At 33.8% G+C, this 18,522-nt stretch overlaps 1 protein-coding gene across 1 annotated transcript; it reads left to right on the top strand.

The window, feature by feature from the left end:
* The first annotated feature begins 1,872 nt into the window (after positions 1 to 1,872).
* Positions 1,873 to 18,020, top strand: LOC117332189 (sodium- and chloride-dependent betaine transporter-like). Its single transcript, XM_033891073.1, has 11 exons — positions 1,873 to 2,002; positions 2,586 to 2,717; positions 10,943 to 11,166; positions 11,572 to 11,651; positions 11,776 to 11,908; positions 13,175 to 13,309; positions 13,443 to 13,546; positions 14,242 to 14,366; positions 16,186 to 16,317; positions 17,580 to 17,648; positions 18,001 to 18,020. The coding sequence occupies exons 1-11, from the start codon at positions 1,873 to 1,875 to the stop codon at positions 18,018 to 18,020; spliced, it is 1,284 nt and encodes a 427-aa protein (XP_033746964.1).
* Positions 18,021 to 18,522: the final 502 nt, after the last annotated feature.

The raw sequence follows: 18,522 nt of genomic DNA, 5'->3' as shown, positions 1-18,522 counted from the left end.
TATCGGACGCTTGTGATGGAAAATGAAAACCGTTTTTAACACTTTATGACATTTAGTTGTTTACAAGAAAGTGTTATAAAATACCAAGAGATGGAAATGTCCATTCCCGTCAAAAACATTGAAACCTTTTCTATTCTCCAGTGTCAATGTTATGTCGTGGATGCGAATTCTACTGTTATAATCGTGATGCACTCTTATCCAAGATGCAATTACAGCGACGTTATATAGGGTACCGTTTGTCATGTTTAGAAACAGAGATGGTTAGTATGGTATCCATGTCGAAATATTGTTGTGAAGTATGGGTAATCCGAATTTCCATAATAATTAACAAAGGCGTTACTGATAGCAAATTACTTCAATAATCATGTAATGCGTGTTATGTACATTTAAAAACGAATTCATGATAGCACGAATATATTCCAAACCTGATGGCTTATTTGTATTTCAAATTACGTCTTCAAAATAAAATAAAAAATTCACAGGCCTGAATTTTCAACCCACTGTCGTTATGTATATATCCGAGTTTTGCTACTTGTCACAGGCTAACTGCTTTGTTAATGAAGATTTGATTTAGAAAAAAGAATGAAGGCGAATCTTTTTGATCGCCTTATTTTTATATATGCTTCTTCTTCTTCTTCTAAATTTCAACGTATTTGATGATGTAGGAAGAACTATAAAAAGAGGCACCAAAGAGGGAAATTGTTTTGAAATTATATATATATTTCATTATCAGATGTTTGATTAACAGCGAATCAGTTAAGTTTTTATCTCGAATACACAAATCTCTTATGTTCTACAAAAGTGCTACTTTAGAAGTAAATGTTTACAGCGTATTCGATCTCCAGTCATGATAATGACTTATCAATTCGCCAAGTTGTCTCAGTAAGTACGGGGAGTTTTTTCGATACATTTGGTCGTTATCAATGAAAGTTTGATACATCTGCATATTTTAGCGGTAATCTTATTTTGGCACTTCGTGAATATCTTAACTAAGCGGTTTATGTACATAATATACTAGAATGGTATAAGCTATACTGGCGAATATTACTCCTTTCTCGAGAGATCAGCTACAAATGCATGTTACTATGCTTGACGACAGAATATCTACACTACTATTTTTTGTTTAAATTTCATTATATCGATGTTAAAAATGTACATATATATATATATATTGATAAACAGCTGCAGCAGAATGATAATTAATTACGAGTTGTAACAGGAGTGACTAGCGGGAAACGCATGTTGTATTTCAAAATAAAAATATCATATATGTATAGCTAAGAAACATGAAGTGCAAAATAACATTGTACGATACAAGCTATAACAGGAAAGGCTGGCGGATACTGTTACCTCCTCCTTGCTTGAATAACTGAGGTAACACGCATTTATATAGTAGTTTTTGATCAGTTAATTTAGGTTTGATTACAAAATGCATTTTTGAAATATGTTGTGTACTTAGTCAAAAGCATTGTTAAACATGTGAAATACACAAAATTCTACGTGTTATAGTTGTACTGGGAAAGTTACGTCCGCGAAATTTAGCCGCTATGCAGAAGAAAATTTGACCAATATTTGTGCTATGTTTATGTTAACATTATCAATAAAATAAATATGATGAGTCTTGTCAAGTTATAAAAATCGATTTCCTAGAGACCTCTTGTTGAAATATGTGAGAAACTTAATGAAACATTGGTCTGTTCCGTGGACAGGAATATCTGAACCCGTGTGTAAGAGTTCGAATATCGAGCACTCGGCAAACCTCTCGTGGACCTCGTCAAACTCTGGATAACTTAGTAGCAGCATTATCAGTAAGAGTTCTACTTGGTTGTATACTAAGTTTTGGAAATCCCCTTTTTAAAGTGGTAAGATACAATGGAGGAGAATAGTGCTGTCACCGTGAAATGGACATCCCGTGTAGAGTTTGGTGTGGCGTTACTGGGATATTCCATTGGTATGCCGGAGTTCTGGAGAGTACCGTACCTTACGTACAGGAACGGAGGAGGTAAGTATGATATTAACACCTACTGACAAAATTATCTTTTGAGTAGTTATATTTTAACGGTTTTAAAATATCTTGTTTAATCAAACTTTGCTAATTTTAACGACACTTTCAGTATGTGTCGAATGAGCTACGAATTGCCCGATTCAGAGTAAATATTTATAATACTCAGAAAACAATGTCATGCTTAATGTGAGGTAGCACAATAATCTAAAGTTATATAGGCAACAAAATAATGTTAGATGATCTTTGTGGGTGATTCTGATTAACTCCAATCAGAACAGGAATATATTACACCAGCAGACCAAAGCCATCATAGTAATCCATTCATTTGTAGATGTTTTGAGAATTTCTTTGAATCATTTTGAATGTTCACGAAAGACTCAACTTGTTCTACTAGATACGCTTGCGTATGTCGCTCTGTTTTATTCCCTTCTACTTTCGTAACTATAATTTGCCTGGGACAAGCTTTATCAATATTCCTTAAACTTAACTTCCATAGGGAAGGACTATATAATTTAAGGAAGGTTCATTTAATATGATCTGATAAAGTAACCAGTTATGTATTAATCAATATCTGTTCTAGGTCCTTTCGTAATCGTCTACAGCCTCCTGATGCTGGTGTGCGGATTTCCACTGTACTTCCTAGAACTAGCGCTGTCTCAGTATTCTGGAAAAGGACCGTGGAGATTTTGGGACATTTGTCCGATATTGAGAGGTAAACTAGTTTTCAGTTCAGAGTTGAAATGGCGATACAGTGAACGACTGAACATAACAAATAGTTGATATTGTGAATACACATTAGAAGCCCTTAAGTAGTGGATCGACCGATAGTAAACATCCAATCTCCAGGCAAAATGTAATTATTGTGAAATATTTGTGATGCACTTTCGCACTCGGAAAATATGTTCCTATATGTCAAATTCACAAGTTTGTTCAGATACGAAGTCCAGACTAATACAGCAGTAGTATTTAATTGTGTCATGAATGTCTTTTCTTTGAAACACCACATATTGTCCTATAGTAATTTTTACTACAGTGGAACTTCGTTTACTCGAAGTCGACGGGACCACGAAAAAACTTATCCGAGTGTTCGAATTAAGCGAGTTATCATTTTTGGTGAAAAGTTTGGTCAATATTTGTCAACATTATATAATCATGATATCTTCGCTCTGTCGCTCATCAGTTTAGTATAAAGACTGGTCAATACATGTAAATATATATGTAATGTTTCATTTCAGTCACTTGTAGTTTGGTGTAGTTTTGCCGATATACAGTCACGATAAATTTTCTTTCTTTTATTCACTTCAATAACGATCTGATGTGCAAGTCATGTTTGCAAAAGGAATAACGATAAAACGGAATTCGACAGGAATAACAATGTATTCATGTCAAATCAAATAATCGTTTAAGTTTAACACAGATTGTATGTAAAACGTAACAGAACCATTACCTTATATTGGACATATAAAATAATGTTTGATAGGCATACTTACGTTTTATTGAAAACCACTACATTTCCATACATGTGTATTAGCACCGGAAGTTGGGCTGCGCATGTGCGTATAAAGTGTTACTTTTACTGAGTTGGCATGCTATCCGATTTGATAGGCAGCGCTGACCGTTACAGTCTTACTCTGAACACCTCGGCAGTAATTACGCTATTGTTTCAGTAGTTTAAAGATTTAATAGGCACCGGTGACTGTTTCATTTCTACATCTGTAAAAACATCAGCCGAGTAGATCTACCGGTGTGTCAGAGATTAGTTCCGCCTGAGCGAGCGGGTAGATGAGTTGTTGAATATCATGTGTATCGGCAACCGCCTTAGGAAATTACCCAAGAGTTGTTGTTATAAGATTCCACTGACAATTTCTTTAATGAATTTATGAAACACTTATAATAGCATGTAGGTTTGTAGTGCCGATATATTCAGTATATTGCAAACGGAATTTCGCTGTTAAAAGTTTAAAATGTCGGCGTTTCCATCGATCGTTGTTGGACACGAAAATTATACTTCGAGTTATTCGATCATTTCAAATAGGATTTTTATTGTCGGTACCAAATTTTCAATTCGTATTATCCGAGTTTTTCGAGTTTTCCGAGTTCGAGTTTTCCGAGTTTTCTTTACTAAGATAAAGAGAGAATTCGGCCGGGACTGACGATGTACAGTTGAGTGTAGACTAAAGGTTCAATTCAATTCAATTTTATTCCAGGGGCCTTACAGCCCAAAGGTTTACATAGTTAATTGACATTAATGAACATGTTGTAATAAACATAATTTCACATTTGGAGAGTGATCGATTGCGACGTAAACACATTTTTAAATATATGTTCTTATTAAATATATGTTTTTATTAATTATTCAAGTATTCTTTGAGTCAAAGTATTACACAAATATTGTGAAAGACACCGATATCTATACTTTGCATATAGATAAATATGTATGTGTACAGTCTGCAGTACTTGTTGTTCCGACTGGAATAAACATTACATCAATACATCTCAATAGAAATGAAAAATAATGTTTGAAACGAACACAACAAGTATTTACTGATAATGCTTCTGACCTTCGTTTATATGCAAAATGAATAAATTTTTCCGAGATAACTTAACTCTTTAATATTTTTCACACTCATGAGTTGAATAAGTTGAAAACGCTAGGTCTACGATAATAGTATGGTTTCAAATATTTAGTACGTAAGTCTATGTAAAAAGAACATTTTAAAATAAAATGGAACTCATCCTCAATATCAATATTATTGCATAATGTACATCTCCTATTTTCTCTTGTTACATTCCTGTATCTTCCACTCTCTAAATTTAGCTGATGTGACGATAATCTAATTTTTGATATGCACTTCTTGTATCGGTGTTCGACAGGTTTCCTTAAATGAAATTGCAAGCCAAAATTGTCTATCAAATGTTGATATAAATAACCTTTTGGAGAGTTTCGAATATTACATAGCAGTTCTTGAATATGAATTTCTTGGAATTTGCTTTCGATTAATTTGTAAGTAATTTCGCATGTGGGTTAATGTTGCGTCCCGTTTTGCTGCTCATTAGTGTATTCATGTAAAATATACATTGTTGTACATTGTTGCAACTTGTACATTCCAATGACGTCACATTGTTTACAGATCTGCACTACCTGTCACGAAGGCTTCATTCTGTGTTTTTTAATGTTTTTGTTAGTTTTCTGATAATTCAATTGATCAGGTATGATTAAACAACCCCAATCAATATGAGGTGTGATTGTAATTTTAAGTTTAAACCGCATGTTGCGAAAAATACTTCAACTTTCAATTTGTCAGTGCATTCGTGATCGCAGCTTCGATCGGCTGTCATGGCAACGACGAGGACGGTGGTTTCATCACAGTGACGAATTTACAAACTTGCATGTGTACAGCCGAAAACTTCCAACTATACATTATGTCTTTGGAAATCATCTGTAAATAATTAATTGAATTAATTACGATCCATTTCATTCGTTTATTAACGTTTGTTCGTTTCTATATGCCGATTTCGATACTTAAAACACTGAAGAGTTCCAATATTGGAGAATGAACATTAACACTTGCTCTATGAATCGTCCTAGAGCACCCGACTACCCTAAATCAATACTTATAAAACAGGTACGAGCGTGAAGGTAATTGTATGAGAGCAACGAAAAGTGCTGTACATTCTTACGAAAATGACAAACATCGTCAAAATTACTTAAAAAGTAGTCAATTAATCGGCATTTCTTCAATTAACACCAGTTTATAACGCCGTTATGTAACCATACTTGAATAAATAGAAGAATGTACAGCACTTTTTCTCGGTTTCTTAGCACGATGAATAAGTGTATCATATTTGTTTGTACGACAAAATACGTTGGTCGGGTGCTCTGGCCATATTTACCGACCAAGTGTTAATGTAGTCCTTCGTGCCGGTCACGTGACCACGCGAGAACACGCGGAACGACGAAAACATCCCGATAAAGACGTTGGACACCTAACATTAAAATCCGATCAAAAAAAAAAAACAGAACTAACCGGGAAATCATTAAATATTGAATTTATATTAAAACATAATGTTTTTTGTTCTTTTAAATTATAAATGCAACATTAACCCACATGCGTTAAAGGTTACACCCAAGTGCACTCCGAGTGTAATCCATTTGGACTTAGAGTGCACTCCGTTTGGACTCCAGGTAAACTTGGAGTGCACTCCAAGTGGACTCCGAGTCTACCTGGAGTCCTATAAGACACCATGTCTACTCTGGGTCTATAATCAGACTATATCATATATATATATTAATACTTTGATGCTTTTAATATAATTTATATATAAATAAAGGATTTTTACAAATTACTTTTGTTCTGTTAAATTTATATTTATTAAGATCCATAAAAGACAGTTATACAATTTATGCTATAATCAGGCTTCTATGAAAGTTAATTGCTTATTATTTCATATTTTATTAAAATGTAATTAATTGTATTTCATTTTATTAAGGAATTGAAAAATTCTTTTAATTGTAATATTTAGTTTTGTACATATATCATTACTTTAATGAAAGTTTGGATAATGTATCCAAATTATGTTTTGGTTATTCAGAATATTGCAAGTTTAAAGTATTTAATGAATTATGTGTTTTTTGATAAGACATTTTCTACATGAAAGGAAAATATAACTAATTATATATATTAAGTTCAGGAAATTAATTATGAAATAAACATAATCAATTTAGTTTATATATCTAAATGTATCTTTAGAAAAATATGTACAACTGTACATATCTACGAGCATTACCTGTTTAAATTAATGTTCTGACATAATGTACACAAACGTACAGTATGTAGTGGTGGACTACCCATAATGAATGACAGTTTCTGTTATATTTGCTGTTATTATTGTCCATGCATGACTGACTCTGGCCTGACACACCTGAGCACTGTGCCAGGTGAGTTTTAGGAGCCAGCTACAGGTACTGCCCTTGGTTCACAGAAATACCCATGTCAATATTTGTCTTTGCATGGCTTCAAATGATGAAGCTGTGCAAAGCAAGGTGTGTTATAAGCTAAGGCCATCAGAACAGTAAGATTATCTCCTGACATGAAAGGGAAGGATTGTAGCTCTCCATCTGAGAGGCCTTAATCAGACCAAAATTATAAACGAAATACCGATATAATTAAGGTGGAAATGTTACAATAAACTGTAAAACAATTAACAAATTGGTTAACAGGTTTAAGAAAACCAATTTTATTGAAATGAAATAATTCTATACTGAAATTAGAAAGTAAAAATAAACTGTTTCTTATTACATTGTAACCTGTCTAAACTGTAAGTCATTGAGACTAACAGGTATTGGCCGGTTTATGCAGGTTTCCGGTATGTAGAAGTACAATGTTGAAGAATATAAGTTCAGAAAAATTAATACAAATCAAACTAAGAAAGGATGCAGTTCTTATCTTGTTATATTCAAAAATATAAAGACATTGCTTTAAAAAAATCAATTGTAAAGAAAGAGATTTAAGTAAAAAAAATAATTTCAGTATAGTTAACGTTCCCAATGGTATAATAAATGTTAATTCACTATTTCCCAAAACAAACCTATAGCCTTATAATTGTAATTAGTACACATTGTTCTCGTCCACGAAATATGATTATAGAGCTTGAGGTACAATTTGCCTCTGGGCAGTTGGACACCAGCAACCTATGTACCATTTACCTGTAAAACTGACCTGTTTGAACTACATCGTTTTCTATTCCCATTCAGTCTATATCTAGCATAGTATCACATGTGTCACTCATACATTTTATGTAACAGATACAGGTCATGAATGTACAATGGTTGTTCAAGCCAATTATGAAATCATAAAGTTAAATGTTCAAACTTAAAAAATATGACATAAGGCCAGCTGCAGTTAGTGTATGGAATGTTTGATAAGTATTTACTTAACTCAAACATGAAAATTATATCATTCTATAGTGTTATACATATTGACTTGTAATACTCTATACACACTTCCATTATAATATCAAAGACATAAAAGTAAAAATAAGCGAACCCGTGGCCGATCTATTCAACAAATCTCTATCAGATGGAAAGCTACCGCAAGCATGGAAATAAGCGAATATTACGGCAATCTTTAAAAAGGGAGCAAAGTCTGATCCTGGAAACTATAGACCAGTGAGTTTAACTAGTATAATTGTGAAGACACTCGAAAAGCTAGTAAGGGATAGTATTGTTAAACATATGGACAAAAATGATTTATTAAGCTCTAAACAGTTCGGCTTTATATCAGGCAGATCAACCCAACTCCAGATACTTACAGTACTCGAGGAATGGACAGATATAATAGACAAAGGCGGTCAATTCGATGTTATATATATGGATTTCATGAAGGCCTTTGACAAAGTACCACATCAACGTTTATTAAAGAAATTAACAGGATACGGAATTAGTCAAAAGATTGTTAAATGGATTGAGGACTTCCTTAGTAATCGTTGCCAACGTGTAATTGTCAAAGGCAAATCATCGAAAACCTACCCAGTAATCAGCGGTATTCCCCAGCTTCCCAGTCGCCATTATTTGCAGATGACACTAAACTTTACAGGTAGATAAACAGCAATGATGATGTTCAAATACTTCAAAATGATCTGGACAAACTTCAAATTTGGTCAAATACATGGCTACTGAAATTTCACCCAAAGAAGTGTAAAGTTCTCTCAATTAAATGTTCTGAGAAAAGACAATACTACATGTCAGGACCGGGTGAAGAAAAATTTCAACTAGAAAACATTACGTGTGAGAAGGATATTGGTGTCATGATCGACGAAGATCTGAACTTTAAAAAACACATACAATTAAGTGTCAACAAAGCAAATAGCATAGTTGGATTGATACGGAGATCATTTGTGTATTTAGATGAATCAATGTTTACATTACTATTTAAAGCACTAGTAAGGCCCCATCTTGAATATGCTGCGAGCGTCTGGAACCCTTTCAGAATTAACGATATTGATCTGATTGAAAATATGCAGAGGAGGGCAACTAAACTCATCCCAGGACTTAAAACGCTATCGTATTCGGAACGTTTGGAAAGATTAAATCTTCCAACACTTTCACATCGGCGAACTAGAGGAGATGTCATTAATGTTTTTAAAATAATGAACAATATATATGATAGTCGAGTAACGAAAAACTTTTTCCAAATGGACACTAACAACAGAACTAGAGGTCACTCCCAGAAAATTTTCAAAAAACGATGTCGACGGGATGCAAGGAAACACTTCTTTAGCTATCGAATTGTTGATCTCTGGAACAGTCTTCCCCAACATGTCATAAATGCAGAAACTGTTTATCATTTTGAAATCCTGTTGGACAATTATTGGAAAAATAACCGGTTTATATATAAAGAACAAAAATCTCCAAATGCTACATGTACATTGCACCGGACAGATATTATTTAATTATTATTTCTTTGTAATTTACTGGATATGGATATAGCGGCTTTCAGCCTGCGTCCATAATGTTTCCTAATGAATCCTAATAAATAAAGTAATAGTACCAGTTTGAAATAAAATATTTTTTGTCTAATATTTTGTTTTATAATAATGACTTATAACTGTTGTTGTAATAGTACTGTATACGTGATAGGAATGGAAAATCATATCATTTCTAAATAGTCAGATATAGCCAATCACCAGTCTGTACCTAAATTCTATATGAGGGTATAGGTTTGCCCAAGTTTCCTCTGGCCCTGACACCATATACACCAGACATGGTGTCAGGGCCAGAGGAAACTCGGGCTAAGTAAAGGTAAGGTGTGATGACCAGTTTCCATCTAACAATTAAGGGGGTCTTTATCTAGTTAGATGACCGTGTACACCTGTCCAGATATTCACACCTTATAAGGTAAATTTGGAGGAAGGGGTCATTATTGGTGTCAGTGTAGGTCTGTCTTTTCTCCTTTTCTCCACACCTCTGTAATCAGCTTGATATACAGGTAAATATTGACCTGGAAGTAAGGGGGGGGGGGGGGGGGGGGGGCGTGTATCTTATGTAACTGTTAAAAGAACTCCATGTATGACCTGGATTCAGTGAGGTAGGTATAACAAAAAAAGGTTGGTTTATCAAATGGAAATGTAAGTCTGATGTTAAACTGTAAATCAAAAACTACACATTGGATCCGGAATATGCTATCAAGGTGATGAAAAAACAACAATTTTCTTTTGTATTGTATGTTAAGTCAAATATAAACTGTTGGAAGTAAAGTATTTGAAATATTAAAAACAGTAGTACTTCGAGTACAAGACAGTTTCAGTACACATTCAGACTCTACATTTTGAGAGACCACAAACAACTTGCCAAATACATTTTTGTTTATTCCCAATTTATATTCATTTACGTGGCTTGTTAAAACTCTTCAAATTAAAGGAATGCTATCATACATTTTTCAACGAAGTGCCAGATCTAATCAGTCACACATATATATAGGGTTTTATAATAAAAACAAATCAATTATATTAGATGCATTGTTAGTTAACCAACTAAAAATGAACCAACAAAATATAAGATTACATGTTTTAGGAATCTAAATGTATATGAGTATACATCTATCTAGTATCTATAAACATTATGTATATATATGTACTTGGTTACAGGTACATATGATACATGTAGACCCAGGTAGAATTGGAGCCTGATAGGACTACAGGTAAACTTGGAGTGCACTAGGAGTGCACTCCAAGTTTACCTGGAGTCTAAACGGAGTGCACTCCAAGTCCAAACGGAGTGCACTCGGAGTGCACTTTGTGTAACCTTTAGTCTACACTCAACTGTACTTCGAGTTAAGCGGGGTATTCGAGTTTTCCGAGTTCGAGTTAACGAAGTTCCACTATATATACATTCACATGTATTATGTTGTGTTTATAAGATAATAATCTGTCTTTCAGGAATAGGCATCGCTATAGCAGTGATAAATTGTATTTCTGGTATTAATACAGTCATCCTAGAGGTCTGGGCATTGGAGTATTTCATTAACTCGTTTACAGCAGTCCTGCCATGGACTAACTGTGACAATGACTGGAATACCCCGGCGTGTTACAGGGAGGATTCTAATATGGGTTCGGGAAACATATCCTTATACAACTCAAGTTTAGAAAATTACACATTCATGGTAATACATGTGTGTTTATTTGTATAAAACTTAAAAAGGATGATATATGATTTTAATTAAGAACGGATGTTCCATATTTTATTAAAATGTTCTTGGAGTTCTTCAAAATAATCATTTTATCAACAACTGTTCACGAGTATATGGAGTTTACATTTTAAAGCAATTATATAATTATGTTTACTTATAAATACTTGCAAGAATGGTATTTTAGAAGAGGACTACATTGTGCAAGTGTTTTGGCAATTCAAGGTTGAATACTTATATAGCAAGACTGTAATGTATAGACAAACTATACAAAATGTTGCCAGACGCCTAAGTATTATGATAACATGATAAGGAGATAAAGATTTTAATCTAGGGTAATTGATTCATGTATTTCCACACGTTTAACATTACAATTTCCAGAACCTAACCTCCGAGACGGTAAAACTTGTAAAGAACGAGACCGTATACCATCCGGTGGATTCCGTGGAAGAATTCTGGCTGTGAGTGTGTGATACAAGAGTTGGTTTTCGGCTTTTTAAATCCCTAGCTGCTTTTTTTTACATTATAACTGCATGTTGAACTTGCATCTTATAGTTTCATCAATTAACTGTTTTTCTTCATCAGATATCACATCTTGAGGATATCTGAAGGAATTAACGTCCTTGGAACAATCAGTGTTGTATTCGTGGCTTACCTGTTCCTAATGCGACTAATTGCCGCCATCACTATTGTGAAAAGTGTCGCCAGTTTGGGCAAGGTATTAACACGAACATACACACACACGCACATACACAATATGTTCTTAGTAAACACGCTTGCAAGGAATGTACAGTACAGAATATTTTGTACTATGAATATATCGTATCGTACTGTTTTCTTACTTTTTTCTTCAAAATAGACATTAGAATTATAGAATTCAAAATGATTCACCAATAAAATAATTCGCACTAACCAATGCCGTAGAATTCCTAATCATACTGTCTTCCATAAAATTCAATACACAATCTTTTGACTTGCTGAATCATTATGAGTACATCACAAACTTTAACTGTGCAATTTCGTTAAGATTATTAATTTGTCACCGAACAATGGCAATTTTTTACGGGGAGTCAAGAAAGGGACCTATTTTCCATGATGTCCCAATATACCAAAACCAATTAAATGAACAATAACACCATACTCTAAAAACCATTCCCTCTTACAATTTTGTTACTCTGTGAAAATATTCTCTCAATTTATCAATATTTCTAAAAAGATATGATATTGATATACCGTATCGGTGTCAGCAGAGTAATGCGATGAGAAGTTATCAGAAAAGAAAAGTACAGAACACATTATCATAATCATATTAAATGAATTTGAAAATTGTCTGTAATGTGGATTGGAATTAATGGATGTCAGTGTATCAGTCTCAAATATTACCGAATGAATCCACAAGATGCAATATTATTGGCGTTTCCTAAAAAAAAAATTATTATTAGTAGTAGTAGTAGTAGAAGTAAGTATTACATACATCACTGCTCTTCTCGCTTTCTCGAAAACGGATTAAACACTAGATTTGAAAATTTGGAAAAAAGTTTAATAATGAAAAAAAGAATGAAAAACATATATGTATATACATCTAATTTGACTGCATTATGTTGGACCCAAAAAGAATTTCCATGTAAGATATCATTTCCATTCACCTCAGGACGTGCATGACAAACACTACCAAACATATTGAACACATATTTGATACGGATGGAGTAAATAAGGGCAACACTTTATGCATCAAGCCAGTTCGTGCAGAAGTAATGAATACAGCCAAATCGCAGATTTAAAGTTACATCAATTTAAATTTAATGTTTCTGGTCAAAAGAGAATATCTAACTTAAAAAGGTTGTCAATATCATGCTCGAAACAGATACACAATGAGACAAAGTCGGGACAAAGACTAATTTTCGAATACACTTTATACTTTTTATTAATGCTGCATAATTACCACATGTATTATTTTAGTGACATTCGACTGTATATCTTACAGGTATTGTATATAACAGCACTTCTACCTGTGCTTCTAGTCTTAGCGATTTGGATCCGAGCTTTGACATTACCAGGAGCTTCAAAAGGGCTGCTGTATTTTGTATCGGCTGACTTCAGAAGGTTTGCTGACCCACAGGTAATACCTATGTAATTTGTGTACATCATTCATTGCAAATATTTCATCAAATAGACAAACAACATCGCCGTGTTTGTTGTATTAATAACACTCATCATTTATTATACTTGTTTTGTTGTTTGTGTCGTTTTAGTTGTGGATAGAGGCCTCATTTCAGACATTTTTAACTCTGGGTCCAGGCTGGGGAGGACTTATGATGATGGGAGCACACAACAAATTCCGGACAAATGTATTACGGTATGTGACATTGTGTGTTTAAGAAAACTCGCGAATAATAGTGATTTCCAGTACGCGAAAGGAAACAAAATATTACGACCAGCCTTGGAAAACATTTTCGAAGATGAATAATGTTTAAAAAGTGTTAAGATTTATGCCTTACATATAAAGTTAAAACCAGCTTTGTTAACGAACGAGTGGTATATCTACACAACACAATATTCAATTACAGTTTTCTCAGTGAAATATAAAGTTTTATGGTGATATCGGTTTCGATATTTCTTCACTCGGTTTTGACCAATCAGAGTAAAGTATTTTAAGTTTAAAATATTGCAATTGACGGCATTGCCTGTTTTGGAAATATCAAAACAAAGATAATCTTCCTTCATTCAGCATGCTCTTATGACGTTTACACAACATTGTAAAATATCCGTCGTCTGCAATCTTCATTTTTTCTGATACTTACTAACTACGGCAAATTCATCATCAATTTGAATGGAGTGATCTTCCATATTCTATTATCAACAAATCATGATCAAACGTCATACTCCCTTGTCCCTGCTGCTCAGGAGTCTCTACATCATACATTTGATTATACTGTCCTCAGAATGTAATCCGATATGTGCTTGGACATTTCTTTCATCCAATTCGATATATAACTGTTATTCATTAAGAAACAGTGAATATCCTCTTTATAACTTATAAATGCATTACAGATCGTCGATACTATCAACAACGGCGACCTTGACCTTCGGAATAATCAATGGCCTCGTGGTGTTTTCCGTACTTGGTGTAATGTCAGAGGAGATTGGTGTGCCAATCGCAGATATGATGACCTCAGGTAGTTAAAAATGTCTAGATGTGCAATCTTATTTGGAACGAGTCTTCATTGCTTTATCATTGGTGACCTAGATACATAATGTCCTAAATATCCAATTTCTCTTTGGAATAGACTCTTTGCAAGAGTCATGGCAGTCGGCTGTTTTAATAGCACCAATCTTCCTTTTTACCAAATTAATAATTTTCATGTTAGCAACATTGATTTTCAATGTAGTAATATTCATTTATTGATGATTAACCTTTTTTATTTTATTTATCGTAATTTAGGCGGTTTTTCCATTGGATTTATAGCCTATCCAAAGGCATTGAGTTATTTCCACTTACCTCAACTTTGGTGTGCCATCTTTTACTTGGTTATTTTACTACCCGGGTTGGATGCCATGGTAATTAGAGTAATATTAATAAAATGTCGCCATCTATAGTGCATGCCTTCTAAAATATTTGAAAAGGTTTACCCGCATGTGGGTTAATGTTGCATTTATAATTAAAAAGAACAAAAATCGTCATGTTTTTATATAAATTCAATATTTAATGATTTCCCGGTAAGTTCTGTTTATTTTCTTGATCGGATTTTAATGTTAGGTGTCCAACGTCTTTATCGGGATGTTTTCGTCGGTCCTCCTGTTCTCGCGTGGTCACGTGACCGGCACGAAGGACTACATTAACACTTGGTCGGTAAATATGGCCAGAGCACCCGACCAACGTATTTTGTCGTACAAACAAATATGATGCACTTATTCATCGTGCTAAGAAACCGAGAAAAAGTGCTGTACATTCTTCTATTTATTCAAGTATGGTTACATAACGGCGTTATAATCTGGTATTAATTGACGAAGTGCCGATTAATTGACTACTTTTTAAGTAATTTTGACGATGTTTGTCATTTTCGTAAGAATGTACAGCACTTTTCGTTGTTCTCATACAATTACCTTCACGCTCTTACCTGTTTCATAATTATTGATTTAGGGTAGTCGGGTGCTCTAGGACGATTTATAGAGCAAGTGTTAATGTTCATTCTCCAATATTGGAACTCTTCAGTGTTTTAAGTATCGAAATCGGCATATAGAAACGAACAAACGTTAATAAACGAATGCAATGGATCGTAATCAATTCAAATAATTATTTACAGATGATTTCCAAAGACATAAGGTATAGTTAGACGTTTTCGGCTGTACATGCAAGTTTGTAAATTCGACACTGTGATAAAACCACCGTCCTCGTCGTTGCCATGACAGCCGATCGAAGCTGCGATCACGAATGCACTGTCAAAGTGAAAGTTGAAGTATTTTTCGCAACATGCCGTTTAAACTTAAAATTACATTCACACCTCATATTGATTGGGGTTGTTTAATCATACCTGATCAATTGAATTGTAAGAAAACTAACAAAAACACTAAAAAACACAGAATGAAGCCTTCGTGTCAGGCAGTGCAGACACAACGCGGGATCTGTAAACAATGTGACGTCATTGGAATGTACAAGTTGCAACAATGTACAACAATGTATTTTTTACATGAATACACTAATGAGCAACAAAACGGGACGCAACATTAACCCACATGCGCCTGAACAATATCAGCAATATCTTTTTTAAAGTAATATAATTTTGTTGAATGCAATGTTCTGTTATTTCCTGACATCATTTTTTAATGTCAACAAATAATTTGGTGAAACCGAAAATAATACTAAAGAGGTAAAATTTATTTTTTTCTCGTCCTGTTTTCATTTATAAATTTTGATTAAAAATAATTGATTTAAAAATTTTGATTAGTTTTTTCAATTTGTTTAGATATTAACATTGCTCCATGATTAATTTTCAGGCGATACTTACAGAACCATTTCTGATGATCTTAGAGGAAATATTCCCGAAACTATTGAAAAATCGAAGGATCACTCTGTTGGCTGTTGTCAGTTTTGTGATGTTTCTTCTAAGCTTGCCGCTCGCTACACAGGTAAATAACATCTATCATGTTAGATCGTTTAACACAGCTCATTAAACGGTAAGTAATTTAAATATCGCATATTTTCGTTGTGAAGAATTAACCTTACAAATAAAATCGGTATTGTTGAAAGTATGAGTAACAATTATATACAGGACTAATTAATTATTTTTCTTACATTAATTCATAAAAAGATGTATAATGTATATTTTTGTTGATTAGTTTTATATCAATATCCGTCAAAGCATCCTCTTTCCGGAATCACACTTTTGGTATCGAATTGGTCATGACGTAAAAGCTACGTGGTAGTATCCAATTGGTTAACTAACAAGAAACCGAAGTATTTCAGCGAATAGTGCACATTTGGATGCATTCTTATCCCAGCATTTTTTTCTGTTAACGACGCAAAAAAGGACAAAAGTCTGGTTAACGGTATTGGTCAATCTGTACTACCTTTTCTCTTGATGACTGTGCAATATTACATTATGTTCGAGAACTGTAAATTTTATCCATATATACTTACCTGTAATCATAAACCATGTAGCAATTATGTATAACCTGTTAGTGCATTGCTATTTATTCTATTAGGTAAAGTATTGGCTGTACACGAATGTAATAAGAAAAACACCTTAAAGTTAGTCTGTGTTTTAAATAGGCTGGTGTCTACATATTTCTGCTGGTGGACTGGTACACCGGAACCTGGAGTGTCATGTTGATATGTATGGCCGAATGTATCATGTTTGCCTGGATATATGGTAGGTATCAGAATCAAGAATTATTTAATTAGATGTCGATTTGCCGTTGATAATAATCTGGAATTTTATGGTAAATATAGATAGAACTGAATAGCACATCTGCTGAGGCAAACGTTAAAATCGATAGAAATTGACAGTCTTGCCTATTTTCGTCTCATGGATGATATGGCAACTAATTAATAACGAAAAGCTAGTGTTTATAGTTAAGACTTTATCTGATCGCTGCGTTAAATATATCACGCCAGATCAAAATAAATTCAGTGAAAATCCATCCATTTGTTGGGAAGGCAAGACTTTTATATATTTCTCGAATATGTGTACAACTCCTCTAAACAAAAAGGAACACGCACTGTGACCAAGGCATTGTATAGTATGAGCCCAAAAATCAATACTAGGATACTTTGGATATAAAATTGTGTTGCCCACTGTTTCTATGTAATAGTCTAATATACTCTTGAACATAAGCTTTTAAAGGAATGTGTATTGCTAATTTGCAAGGATTTTGTTCGCCCGTTACAGGTACACACAGGGTAGATCGTGATGTCCGCCTGTTGCTCAGCCGACCACTTCCTTCCATTGTCCGTATAAGTACAGCCTTCATTATGCCTGTTTTTCTTACGGTATCTATTTTATTTCATAAAACTTTGACTGAAGAATGATTTTAAAATGAAATTTTAATGTATTGTTTCATAAGTTGAAAGGAATTTTCTAGGGGTGTCACATCGGCAATTTAGGAAATACCATGTATCAGTCAAAATCAAAGAAAAAGATATAATAACGAATTATCAGAAAGATACAAGTTGAAAACCAGCATTATAGCAACACTATTCCATTCATTCGAAAAACAAAAATCATTTTCCTCCTTTCCTCCACTAAAGACATTCCAATACTGTTTTACCTCGCAACATGTACCTCTATTTGTTTTTTTACTTGTTTTCAGGAAGAGCAAAATTCCTGTGAACATTTACTTGAACTTATATTAATTTATCGCCGAACACGTTTGATGATTTCTGAGATTGAATTCTATTGCTGACCTATACGGGTTACAAGCACAGTTTGAATTATAATTGAAATCAGTGGATAATTGGCATTTCAAAATTTCAAACCTATGTTAATTCTGCTCTGATAATGATATGTACTGTTATGTTTCCGTCAGTGTCTCCTCGTGATCAGTGTCTTTACATACAAGCCGCCGTCCTTTGGAGAGTATAACTACCCAGTGTTTGCCCCGGGCTATAGGATGGTGTTTTACAATGTCTTCCTTATTACCAGCTCTTGGTTATTCTGTGTGGGTCATAGTGAAAGCGAAAGGAACATTTGGACAGGTATACCAATAATGCATTGATGTGATTGATCAATACAAATAATATTTTACTGTAATAATAAACATTAATAAATATCGTTGATCTCCCTTTGGTCGCGTTAAAATGTCTAAACATTTCAATACAGTGAAATGGTTAAT

Source organism: Pecten maximus, chromosome 8 (genome assembly GCF_902652985.1).
Source record: "Pecten maximus chromosome 8, xPecMax1.1, whole genome shotgun sequence".
Lineage (NCBI taxonomy): Eukaryota > Metazoa > Mollusca > Bivalvia > Pectinida > Pectinidae > Pecten > Pecten maximus.
The sequence above is the reverse complement of the archived record's forward strand: the minus strand, read 5'-3'. Positions and strand labels throughout refer to the sequence as shown.

What these genes read in the sequence shown, in the direction of transcription:
- LOC117332189 (XM_033891073.1), top strand. Translation starts at nt 1,873, where the DNA reads ATGGAGGAGAATAGTGCTGTCACCGTGAAATGGACATCCCGTGTAGAG. An exon ending in GAAGGTTTGCTGACCCACAG is followed by an intron (nt 13,310 to 13,442) that starts GTAATACCTATG and finishes GTGTCGTTTTAG; the next exon opens with TTGTGGATAGAGGCCTCATT. An exon ending in TTCCGGACAAATGTATTACG is followed by an intron (nt 13,547 to 14,241) that starts GTATGTGACATT and finishes AATGCATTACAG; the next exon opens with ATCGTCGATACTATCAACAA.